The following is a 12942-nucleotide window of genomic DNA, read 5'->3' as shown; positions in this document are numbered from 1 at the left end:
ATCCCTGGTGGTGTATCAGCCGACCCAGACCCATGTCACAAGCAACCGATACTGACACCAGGTACTGACACCTCCTCGGTCTACTCACTGCTTATCTACGGGACACAAGCTATAAAGGGCATTCTTTAGGCATGGCTGGCTTACAAAGCTGCGTCAATTAATTTTCCTATACAAGCCCCAGTAAGTAATGTCCTTAAACCGTCATCCATCTAATTATCGAGTCCAGTGCACATACGAGCTATAAGTCACCGACCACGCAGCCTTAAGTCGGGGAGGCTTTTATCCAGACTTGATTTTTCCTAACCAACCATCAAACCCTGACTGAGCTCTTTGATTTTGCATGAAAGCCGTTTGTTTTCTTTCTCCAAATCTAAAATGTGCTGGCTCGCAGCATCTAAAACGTCGCCTCTGCTAACGCAATAGTTCATTTCCAAAGACTTTACCTCTCTTGAGCTCTCGTCTTCCCACCGTGAGGCTTGCAGTACCGTGAGCAACTTTTCGAAGCGCAACTTCAAACGGGTCCGATACTGTTTCTCGATGTTATTGTGGCACTCGCGAGCTTGCTGGGTGTTTGGGTCAATAGCTGGCTTCTTTCGAGATATCTTTGGCTTGCGAGATGCTGCACGCAATTTGACCTCTGCGCGCGGGTTTAGGGACCCCTCGCTGTTTTGGCAGTTGTCGTCGCAGTTGTCCCTGATGCTATTTTCCTTGGGTAAGTGAGCCGAGATTGTCTTCTCATCTGTGCCAGACGTGGCACCGGTGGAATTTCCTTCCATAGTCTCAAATCCTGCCGTATAACCCGACTGAACGACGATTTCGTCAATGCCTACAGATGAGCCGACATTAGAGAAGGCAAAATCGGATGTGCACGGTTCAACAAAGGGCGAAGCCGTCAAGGCTTGAAATGATGCAAATACTGGATCAGTGTAAGCTGTCGAAAGATCGTATGCCTTGGTTCCACATGGAGTGTCGACTAAAAGGGTGTCTAAGCTGTATGAGCGTCAAATGAGACATTATAACGTTGGGAGGCTTCCTACCTTGACTGGATTGGTTGAGGACAGAGTCAAAAGACGGCTGCGGGTTGTTAGCGATAACCGACACGAGGAATGTTAGATGCTATGAGATCAAAATAATGATTTGGTCTCAATAACAGAAGGGCCAGAATGGAAGCAAATTGAATGTCACCTAGAGGTGGAACCGGGTTGGTAGCAGCCTCTACGCACCTCGACTAGGCTGTCTTCCTTATTCCAGTAAAGCCCACCAAGATCAGTCGCATAATCGTAGGTGGCCATAAAGGAACTGGTTGTAAATAGTTTACGCAAGCGATATGCGTAAGACGGACGATAAAATTAAAAAGGAACTTGAGCAATGTAGTATTGCTGTTCGACGGACGATGTTGATGGTTTGCTTGTCATATTTCTTATGCGAAATCCATCACCCCTGCGGCCGTCGGGCCCCGCCGTTTAATTCACCCTTTCCTTCAGCCATGGGCCCTACAAGTTGGCTGAGCTATTCCCACCATTCTGATAAATCGGACTCAGGTAGGGTGGTGGTGAACAGTCTTGGAGGGTCATCTGGTGCCCCTTTCAGAAGGGGGTCGAATACTACGTAGATTTGATACGGTACAATAAACTTTGAAAAAGATGAGAAGAATGGTCTAGACTCCAGCAATACCATCAACTCCCCTAATTGTTGATCTGACATTGATTTGTGTTAATAAGCACCTATGTACCGCTTTTACAGTGTTAGTAATCACTTGTTCATTTTAATCGTTTCTCTCAAGATTGCTTTGAGATTTTAATAAGAGAAACCATCCAGTAAGTCCAAGCTAGATGAAGATATAGGGGGATGATTTATACTGTACTCACGTGGGTACGGGCTTCAAGCACCGTCTGTCAATGTCGACTTCTTTCTCGTTCTCTGTAATCTCGATCAAATGCCCCTCAGCCCCACTCTAGTCCGACTTCTGATCCTTACAGCAATAAGGTGACAATATAATCCTCGAAAGTCTTCTTATTCTATTTTTTATTTTTTATTTTTTATTTTTTATTTTTTTTTCACCCCTTCTCATAAGAGCTGGTGCCTGGCTAGTATGTTTTAGTCACTGGTAAAGAGACTTTTTGATCGCCGCTTATGTATATGTAGGTAATGCCGTCACTCCTGCCAGGTTTCCTTCATGACGCCCAGACACGAAGATCCTAGCTGTAACGACCTAGAATTCTTACATTCGTGAGGTCTGTATGGGTTGTGTTTCGATGCGTGAGATATGCAAAGCATTATTTTCTTGGTTATCCTGGAAGCAACGAGGATATTGGCTTGTTTTATAATAAGAGTCGTGTTTTGGAGAAAATGCATGTCCTTTTTTCTTAGTGTCCCTCTGAACAGGTAGTCATTTTGGCACACAGGGCCGCCCACATTCTTCATCGATGAACATTAACGTGTCGGCGGTGGGCTGTAGAGATTGTGACACTCCCGAGATGCGGTTCGCCTACCCCCGCTTCCTAGACAACGCCATAGGGAGGCCTCTCCAGGCCCGTTATTGGGTTAAGCTTGTTATATAGTTCAGTGCGGACATCGATTATTGGTCAGATCAACGGCCAGGACAAATCTTAAATGCGTATGGGATAGTTCGCAGCTTTTGCAGGAGGATAGGCTAGACACTCAAACCGATCCGCAATGCAGCCGGCGACCAGCAATCCCTTGACCACACAGTACAGTTAAGTTCTGATAGAGTTTGTAACAGTAGAGGGTTCAGGAGGGGCTAGTCAATGCCCAACGTAGGAGAATAATTTCAGACCTAAACTGTAGTGAAATCTGGTATGTTGACTGAAAAAAGTCGAGTTGAACAAATCTCCAGTCGAGATGAATGAAATTTATGCTCATTTGCCAGATACTTGGAGGAATACGGCCGGCTAGAATCGAGCCTGGAGTCCCATGATCCAGTGGCTGCTGGTGCCATTATGAAGTGAGGCCATATCCATACAGAACCTTAATCACGAGCCTCATCGTTTGAGTATCGATGACCCGGTCATATCATGATGCTCTGTTGATATAAAATCAGGAGATTGCAGCCTCTAAGATTCACCTACCCTCAGAGTCGAGAATCATATTCTCTCTCTTCCAACTCGCCGATCAGAGCATGTTGCAATCGCAAAAATTTGCGGCTGAGATGCACTGGGTGCATACAATGGCGGGGTTTAGTGAATGCTCCAGGGTCCAGGGATTGTGGTGGGTCGGCAAAATGCTAGCACGGACTGGAATCTTGCGTGTGAGTACTGTGATCAGGACGTAAAGTAGTGATTGGCTGGTCAGCATGATCTGATGATCCTAGCGCTGACGGTGATGATCGTGAGGGGAATCTGTGTGGTTACATTAATATTGAATCAGTGCACATAGCCCGAAAGCGCGAGACGTCCAAAGTTAGTAAATAAAGTTGTCAGATCGATATGAGACCACTACCCATGCTTCATTATGTCACCGAAGCCCGGCTTCCCGATCAGAAGGTCTGCCGAGTTACCAACCTCCAAGGAACTGCTCGTGGATTTCGGAGTTTGTCATATATTACAGGACCAGCAAAAAAGCAGTCTCCGGACTTTTATATAATCCTCAGCACATGACCCTTAGTCAAATTCCTCTCAGACAGGGCAGCTCAACAGTTTGTCCGTAAGCTCATGCATTTCACCATTGTCCTTCTGTTGGAGTTAATATTCTTCACTGAGCCACATTTCCACCTATGGAGGCAAGACTCACAGTATGAGCGTCCCAGCTATAGCGAAGCTATCACACATGAATGAAAGAATGACCCCTAAGAAAAATAAAGAGACTTGGTGGCAGTCTCATCCAGCTCTACGCATGTGCAGTGACCGTGGTCATCGCGGTGGCGAGGGAAAGCCAGCTTTACCCAAGACTGTTGATTTCCACTCGCAGCTGGAACAAGTCTGTTACTTTTTCAAGTCCGACAAGCCTGCCAACATTTGGAAGACTGGATCATCTGCGTACGAAATCTCAACCGTGCATAAACATCTAGCCAGCAGTCAAATTATCAAACAGCCTCGATGGGAGGCTGTCGCACTCAACTTTCCCGAAAATGACAGCACCCGAAAGTCGATGCCTGTGAGAGTAGAAAGGCTCTACTTTTCAGGGCGCCATCTGGCTCTCTTTGGCTTCGTCGCAGTAGCCAACTTGGCCTTTGAGAAATCCATTGTTTGCCGTTTTACGCGGGATTATTGGAAGACCATCTCAGAGACGCCGGCGTATTATTACCGTGCGGCGAGGACTAGAGAGGGGCAAGAGTATGACAAATTCGTTTTCGGGATTGCCATGTCTGATCTGGATGAGTTCGTCCTGAATCCTCTGTTCTTTTGCGTGCGATATGCTGTGAATGGTCAGGAGTACTGGGACAACAATTCAGAGATTAACTTCGCTGTGGACTTTAGAAGAAAAGCTGATTAGTTATCCCTTATTTTTAGCTTAGTCACAAAGAATTTAAGTGAAGCAATAATTTCCACGTGTGGGGGGCGGCTAACGGCCGGCATCAGATCATTACCTGATAACTCGTTTTTATGGCTTCATCAAAGCCTATAGATCGTAGCCTGCATACAGTAGTCTGCAGATTTTTAAGGTAACCATGCGATGTCATATCACTGTCATGAGTCCTTTAGTTCATCAAGAACTCAGGATTGCGGTGATCTGATGTGACGCAGATCACGACTGAATTTCACGATTTAGAGGTGCCATATGTGTGATGCTCCACCTTGTATCTTGGCGATTATCTTTGGGCATATAGAGATAACAGCTCATAAGATATGAGAGCTGAGAGTTATCGCATGTCGCCGCACGTACCATAAAAAGCATGGTCAGACCTTCACTCAAGGTTGCGTTGGGGTTAAGGCGACCCCTGAAATCGAAGCGGGGACCCTGGCCTTTGCCAGTCCTAGAATAAAAAGAGTAAAGGATCTATGGCTTCATGCAGCGGTCGATGGTTTTATCCCCGGAGTGAGCACTCAGCTGCTTCAAGTTGCTCTCGTTTCCTGGTGGCTGAGTCAACTTGCACCTTTTTGTACCCTTCGTTCTCGCGAATTAACCCACGCCGCTCTGAAACTGCCTTTGACACAGGTTTGGTCATCTAAGATTTCAGATTTGGTCTGAAGTCTTAAGTATCTGTGAAAAAGATCGCGGCAGGCTTTATTTTTACATCTTCAGAAAAGTCTCGATATTCCGACTTTGACATGGCTTCCCTTGTTGACTGGGATGGGTCCGCTCAAGACCAGTCTTATTTTCATTGCGCTCGGGGAGATATGCCGGAATATCTGATTCCATGGCATTGGATTGTTTCATCAACTGCTTCTTCCACGATGAACTCGTCCAATTCCGAAGCGTTATATCTCTCGACTCCATCCTCGGGGTACCACATCAAAGATGATATCATTGGTAGTGGGTTGGCAGAGGCGAGTCTAGAGAACGCTTCAAATCCATCCTCTGCATTGTCCATATCCTCTACTATCCAGCAATATAATGGATACAATCGTTCAACAGCACAAGCTCCCTCAACCTGGGACACGACACCTGACGGTTCAGAAAACCATCATAACAGCCAGAGAAGCCCAACCGACGCCATTTTTCTAGACTCGAGCCTGTCTAACTTAACATTGGAGTCTTCCAAGGGGATTAAGCCAGGTAAAAAGACGAGAAGCAGGCGGCTGCTTTGTGAAACCAAGGATGCGCAAGGGAGGAGAACCGAGCCGAGCCGGGCTAAGAACGACCGCTACATGAAGGCCTTGGAGCGAAACCGGCAGGCTGCTGCCAAATGTCGTGCTCGCAAGCAGGATGAACAAGATTCCTTGACCGCCCAGGTGGAAGAACTGCAAGACCGGCACCAACAACTGTCTTCTTGCTGCAACGACCTAAAAGAGAAGGTTTTCCAACTAAAATCCCAACTCTTGGGGCATGGCGATTGTGAATGTGCTCTCATTCAACGATACGTTGCAAGTGAAGCACTCAAATCTGTGGACGGCTTGATATCTAATCAGTCATCATCCAGCAGCTGGGTACAGGTATAATTAGTCCGTGTCAGGACGGCAATAACGCCTGAGATAACTCCCTGGGCCTTCTGGAATGTAACGGGGGGTAATGGAATAACGCGGCGAAATCATGGTACCAATAACATTGTAGTCTGCAATGAAGGTGAAGTGTTTTGTTTGGTGCGCGGAATTTGAGATGAGGTGAAGTAGCGGCGCATGTTTGGTTGAAAGAGGGGCTTGTTGATAGAGGGCCCTCAATCTCTTCCGAATATGCATATCTCAATTTGTTGTTGTACGAGATGAGCTGAGAAGTTAGTTTTCCTTTTCTCCGAATTACTTCAGTTATCTTCCGACCCAAAATCCCAAACACAAATTAAAAACCTTATTTTGCGCCAATAGAGGGAAAATATTCAGAGCGGTAATTACGGTCGGGAATTGTGTAGAAATGAGCCTCGCGGTCTTGTTAATAAGAGAGCCATAACATTATTTTAATTGGGTGGGTTGGAGAGAGCACCAGGATCATATCAAATCATGCTATCGTCATAAGACCCATAGTCAAAAGTTAAATTATTGCGGCCCCGAGCAGAGAGCCAATATTAAAGGTCGAGACTGCGACTAGGCCATCGACATATTTTGGCGGATAACCGGCCTTGACGGGCACAGCTTCTGTCGATTTCGATCGACATCGAGGATGGTGTTTACAAATTGCAGGCAGCATGGAACAGGCAGATCAGATGATCTGAGTCGGATGTATATCACCGCAGTATGATGAACAACCAGGCCTTGCCATCATCGTCTATAATGGGGTAGGGGTAATTCATGAGGCAAACCAAGATGATCAATTGGCTTCCCATACGGCCGCAGCCCTGCAGGGCCTAAAGTCTTATTTGGAGCACCATAAGTTACTTTTTTGTCCCATAACTCGTTTAATTCGAATGTCTGTGCACACTTCATCACCTCTAACCACTCAAGTCTTAACCACCAAGTGTCACGCATCAATTCATGGCATAAGTCGAAAAGAGATTGAGGAAAATTTCCATCATACACGGATTATGGCTTTTGCGGCAACCCTAGCAGAAAACAGCTACTTCCCAACTGCTTCTTTAATCGAAAGTGATGGACCTATTGACACTCAATATTTCTTTGATCTTGCCTGGCAAGACTTGCCCGAATACCTCATTTCATGGCATTGGATAAGTTCCTCTAATCAATCCTTCCCAACAAACTCGTCCAGTTCTCAAGCTTCATCTCTCCCAAACCCAGCTTCAGAGCATTACTTCCATGGTGAAATTGCTGGTGGCTTGATGGATGAGCCGAGCTTCGTTACCACTCAACTATCACCCGCATCTTCCAAAAACCAGCAGTCTGCTTGCTGCTTGCTACAACGACCTTCAGGAGAACGTTTCCCAACTCCAATCCGAAATTCTGAGGCATAACGATTGCATATGTACTCTAATTCAACAGTACATTGCGAAACAGGCATATAAAATAGTGGATAACTTGACATGGCAAAGGTCCTCTTCAGAGAATCGGGGTACGGGCATCACACTCATAACTACAGCCCCGCGGCCAGATGACAATGACAGCAGCACCAGTGATCAACAAGGTTATTTTCAAGGTTCTTCTGGCCTCCAACACATGGAAGCATGACAGTGGCGCCACAAAGGACATGGTCTTAAGAATATTATCATTCTGAAATCAACTCATTATCTGCAGTCTAGTCAGAGAAATTCAGGATATAATATGACGTATGGGTTTAATGGTACTGTATAGTTGCCGTGTTTGTGATTGGCGATGAGCATCATGAGTTTCAAGCGACGACTTCTTCTGTATGTACACATATTAATTGATGGAAGTCCTGTTTTGCGGTCCAAGACTCGAGAATCGTAGATCGACACTCAGATGAGGATAATCAGGGGATAGCCTGGAGATAACCTGGTTCACTGGATGCACAGCACCAGCTTGGCGACAGACGAGATACGGGTTTTTCCCCCATATTTCCACGGCGTGGATCCAATCTTCGACGGTCATGTAGTTACAGAAGTTGAAAACCTTAAATGTAATATGAGGGGCAAGTAAGGGTCACAATCACATATGGTATTTAGTTTATGCATCACATGCACCAACTTTTACACAGTGTGCCAAGTATAATACTACTGTTATTGCAAGTGCTAAGAAAAAAGGAATCTGAGGCTTATGTACTGTAGCATCATAGCGGCGTCCTATGATTAAATCATTATTCACGCCAGCTCAACCATAGTGGATTGTATTGGTCGAGAGCGACACTACTGCAACAGATCGACGCTAACTCATACGTGGCATTCATATATGGGCTCAGCGAGTGGTTCAAGCCATCATGTCCCGTCTTTTAACCAGAGTTGACTGGAAATACCATTCCATCCACTCTTTCCAAACAAATGGCTAATTGTAACCCAGACAGTACGTAAAGGTCGACTTAAGTATCACTAAACCACATGTCAATCCAGCTCAAGGTGCTGAAGTGAGGCTTTTGAGGCCTCACAATTATCATCAGACATAAGGAGTCAAGTGAGGGGCAGGATAAGCAAAGAAAGGGCTTTCACCCGCCAAAGGGATGAGTCAAGATCAGATTTAGACCTAAGCCAAGGTATAGTCTAGGTTCGAGTCAGACAAGATTTAAGGTTTAGTATCATAGTAATAACAAAAGCAAGTTTAACAAGGGTAAAATTAAGATAAGTAAATAGTTATAAAAACAACCATTCATCCCATATTCAAGTAAAATCAAAGAAGCCAAGATGTTACCATTTATCAAATTAACCGAGTTTCCATTTGTGACTTGTATAGTATGCCGTAATGCATATGTCACCAAGGAGGTCAAGCCGCATTTAAAGAAGCATTATAAAGGCATTAAAGCAGCAGCCAGAAGAGAGATCGCCTATCCTATCCTATCCTATTTTAGCTGCGCGGCGGATTCAGCTGCGAATCCATTTAAATACCCATATAAAAAAAAGGCGCTAATGAAATGACGATCTGAATCCATTTAACCTAAACAGATTCAGGTCACCCCTAACATTTGTTTAGTAAAATGGATTTTAAGCACATGCATCAATTCATTATAGTAAGGACATATTGAATTTTCATTTTCTGCAACAGAAAATTACAATTGCGGCGTTGCGACTGGTTTGAAGTTCAATGCAATTAATTGATTATAGTTAAAAATGACCAGGATAAGCAGGAATATTAGTCATCTATTTTAGTCAAGTTTGCCAGTATATACAGTCGCGTAGAGGAGGTATAACCGGCTTTTCCACTTTATATTTGCGGCCCTGGATCGGCTTGACTTTCGGGCTAGGCTTCTTGCGACCAGGTAGGACAGCCTGCCCTGGCTTTGGTATATTAATAGAGCGCTCTTCGAGGGGCATTTTGTTACATACCACGAAGCCATATGTCTTCATTCAACTATAGAAGTATGGGTTGAGGTAATCAAGATGCCCATAACGAAGATTATCGGCAGGGTTCAAATCCACGACACTCCACGACACATTTGTGAATATGGCGTGGATATGGATGCTGACTAATAATTTCGATGTGGAATGGGTGGAAATGGATCCATTATGGAAATGGATCCATATTGTGGAATTCGTGGAATGGAAACCTACTTCGTCCAACAATGGTAATTAATGGGTCCCGCCCGCCCTCGGTGACGTCAATGTTTTTGTCATTGGTCCATTAAAATCCGCCGTTGCTTGACGCAAAGGCAACACACCCACCGACGTTCCTGTTTCTTGTTATGCTGGATATTCGTAGCCGAACCGATATACCTATAGACGCGCCTTGCCGTCTCTCTCCGTCAAGATCCAGCTTTTGTAGAGCTGAAAGAGCCGTTGATTGTCCTCTTCTGTTCGTTCTGGAACGGATGTGGTTGACTTGGTAGGATGGGGAGTGGCCATTTCGATTTGGGGTAGTAACGCGAGTAACAGTGAAGCCCCCAGAATGGACTCATTGTGTACGGAGGAAAATGGGGTGGCAAATCGATGTTGTGTTGTTGTGGGTGATAGAAAGTACTTAGGATATGCGGGATTTCACAAGGAAATCAAGGTATTTTCGAACCCCACCTAAAATATTCCACGATTTCCACATGTGGAACATGTGGAAGGGGCTTCGTGGCGTGGATATGGAAATGCTGAAGCCCACGTGGAATGGAATGGAATGGATATGGATCCACATTATGGATCCATATGTGGATTTCGTGGTATGGATTTGAACCCTGATTATCGGCATGCCGATTTGATATCTGCCGGGAAGAGCCGCATCGTGTGACCGGCCGAATTAGGCTAGCCCGCCACTAAGGGGATCCACCGGTCGGGTCGAATTTCGTGAGTCCTTACAGTATTATGAAATACGTGTAGGTTGGTTAGTCACAGTAGGTAGCCTCCCATCCAAGGCGAATCCAGTGGGAGCTGAGATTGTGGTGGAGTAGGGCAACACGTATTTTCGTCACATCGGCATACAACCACGAGCCCTTATTTGTCCTCCCACAGTGGCAGAAAGTCAATTCTTAATAAGGGTGCAGGATTCTGAATGCCATCTCCTTGATACCTCGGGCCCTCGACATGTGGAGAAACATAAGAATGGCTTTCACCAAACTCCGTACTGTAGATCTCCCACATTCGATTTTCATGGGTTTTACAGCCACTAGTCGAGTGCTTTACATGACACCCTCATGACGATGAACCAACCGGGGGTGATAAACACTGTATTCCGTAAGACAGCCGTACGGAAGGGTCGGAGCGTAAGCATCCGAAAACTCAAGGAGATACAGTGCAAATATACTAGCACCACTACACCATACCAAGCCTACAGTACCACCCTCTCACAGTATTTATTCTTGGACCCTAGAAGAAGTTACTCACACCACTCAACCCTACGCCAAGGATAATCATAAGAGCTCCGCTTGAAGTACAGATGGCTAGGCTGTTACCCTTAAGTAGCATCTCGACATTTATCTTAGGTATAAGTTACCAATTGATAAACTGCTAATTCTCGCGATTATCAATACAAACCAGCGTATATCACCCCTTATAGCTGTGCCAACTGCAGGGACTTACCATCCGTCTGAGGTTGCTACCTTCCGGAGGTGGGCTTCAACTATTATAAATAACACAGTAAGAGGTGAGCTTCGAGGAGAGATGCTTACATTCCCAATGTGTGGAGAATTGTTCGTATTGGTGAAGAGGTTGCAACTACTTGAGTAGGGAATTGTTATACGGGCATGACGTTTTGACTACACGGACATGACTCTTACACGGGTAGGGAAAGCATTCAGAAATAGATATGGAGTGGAGGGGATACTGTAGCGTCAGCTGCCATACTATCTGACCTTGACTACAGTATTTTTAATAGCCACCTTTTACTGATCGGGGCTCTACCGGTAGGCGAAACTCCCGTCAGCCATGCCTCATTCTCTATCTTAATTTGTGGAATGATTAACAACAATGACAAATTTAATACATAACAAGGTAAGACTAAAAATAACTCACCTGTTCTAGACCTCTGTTGGACGACAGTGAAGCCATAATGGAACAACATGAAAGCGTCGCAGCTGCCTAGTGGTGGTTGCAGCTCTCTCGCATCGGCTCTAGGACGGAGAGGCTGAGCCCAAAGCAGTCCTCAGCGTTTACGAACGGAGAAGTATCGCTACTGATAGCTCGCAGTGAAAAGGGTGGTATAGTGAGCTGAAAACTAGCTGGTGAGCGAACGTAAAAGACAGAGAAAATGCATGTGGAAGGGGAGTGCAGAGACAGACTATTATAAATACCTAGGCATTACTCGACAATCTTAAACCAATCTTCATCGCAAACTGCAGCATCTCAAGAAATACATCACAGAGAAGAAGAGCCACAAACCCAACTTCTAAAAACCTCAAGACAGCCAACAATGCACTTCCCTTATATTCTCCCCTTTGTCGCTTTGGGCCTTGGAGTAGCCAATGCCGCCGTCATTGACGATAGCGACATGCTCGATACCCGTGCACCTAAGTGTGAGGCAGGCATCAACCTGATCAGACTCGATCTCAGGCACGGTAAATCATTCACTGGGTTTGGCAAACCAGGCGACTGCAAAAACCTCCCAAAGAATGTCAATGACTTTGATGTCAATTCCCGAGGCACTAAATCGCTTGTACGGTGCTTTGAGTGCACGGTATACGAGAAATCCGATTGTCAGCCTGGCGACAGCATAACTATTGGAGGCAATAGAGCATTCAAGGCCATGGGTAAAAAGAAGCAGCACTGGAGGAGCTGGAAGTGCGAGTGCAAGGACTAAACGGCAAAGATGAAGAGTATAAGATTGACTCTGGAGGAGACAGTGGCGGCAGAAAGGTGAACACTAGTAGGGAGACGATCATTAGGCTAAAATAATAGGCCAAAAGTCTGGAATCACCCCGCCCCACCAACACCAATTATTTCAACATATTAATTCACTTTGCAATTGAACAGCAATTAATTATCAAAATAGCTTCATTCATATATCAATTAATAGCCCTGAGTCTGTAGATTAATATTTTGTATACCATCCGCGCGCCCGTTTGCAAGCCCGAAGTCTGTTAGCAGCTGAAGTCGTCAGCTTCAACAACAGTCGGTCAGGCAACGCCTCCCACGCTTCTTGGATCCATTTGATCAGTAATTTCCTGTGAGCTTCGCTTTTGCCTAGTCTGATAAATTCAGGATGAATTCTTCGTAATTTGGCCTTTAAAGCCTTCCATATATGCTCAATCGGATTTAAATCAGGGGAATGTGCAGGCCATTTAATGGAATAATGCCGTGTAAAAGCAGCCAGTCTTTTGAAGCTTTGGCGATGTGTACACGCGCGTTATCCTGTTGGGAATCACCAAATTCATCAATAAAAGGAAGAAGACCTTCCGTCAGGGATTTACGATATGACC

The 12942-nt window shown here is 45.3% G+C and overlaps 4 protein-coding genes across 4 annotated transcripts; 3 read left to right on the top strand and 1 right to left on the bottom strand.

The window, feature by feature from the left end:
- Nucleotides 1-299: 299 nt before the first annotated feature.
- Nucleotides 300-1292, bottom strand: FOXG_06728 (uncharacterized protein; the record flags this gene model as incomplete). The annotated part of the gene is made up of 3 exons (XM_018385392.1): nucleotides 300-985; nucleotides 1038-1074; nucleotides 1224-1292. 3 exons carry the CDS (start codon nucleotides 1290-1292, stop codon nucleotides 300-302), a joined length of 792 nt encoding a protein of 263 aa, XP_018242728.1.
- A 2461-nt stretch (nucleotides 1293-3753) lies between these two features.
- FOXG_06727 (uncharacterized protein) lies at nucleotides 3754-4452 on the top strand (the record flags this gene model as incomplete). Its single annotated transcript, XM_018385391.1, has 1 exon — nucleotides 3754-4452. The coding sequence occupies one exon, from the start codon at nucleotides 3754-3756 to the stop codon at nucleotides 4450-4452; it is 699 nt and encodes a 232-aa protein (XP_018242727.1).
- A 776-nt stretch (nucleotides 4453-5228) lies between these two features.
- Nucleotides 5229-6059, top strand: FOXG_19369 (uncharacterized protein; the record flags this gene model as incomplete). Its single annotated transcript, XM_018399582.1, has 1 exon — nucleotides 5229-6059. One exon carries the CDS (start codon nucleotides 5229-5231, stop codon nucleotides 6057-6059), a length of 831 nt encoding a protein of 276 aa, XP_018242726.1.
- Nucleotides 6060-11936: 5877 nt separating this feature from the next.
- FOXG_06726 (uncharacterized protein) lies at nucleotides 11937-12323 on the top strand (the record flags this gene model as incomplete). The annotated part of the gene is made up of 1 exon (XM_018385390.1): nucleotides 11937-12323. The coding sequence occupies one exon, from the start codon at nucleotides 11937-11939 to the stop codon at nucleotides 12321-12323; it is 387 nt and encodes a 128-aa protein (XP_018242725.1).
- Between the last annotated feature and the right edge of the window lie 619 nt (nucleotides 12324-12942).

The sequence above is a fragment of the Fusarium oxysporum genome, chromosome 3 (genome assembly GCF_000149955.1).
Source record: "Fusarium oxysporum f. sp. lycopersici 4287 chromosome 3, whole genome shotgun sequence".
Taxonomy (NCBI): domain Eukaryota; kingdom Fungi; phylum Ascomycota; class Sordariomycetes; order Hypocreales; family Nectriaceae; genus Fusarium; species Fusarium oxysporum.
The sequence above is the reverse complement of the archived record's forward strand: the minus strand, read 5'-3'. Positions and strand labels throughout refer to the sequence as shown.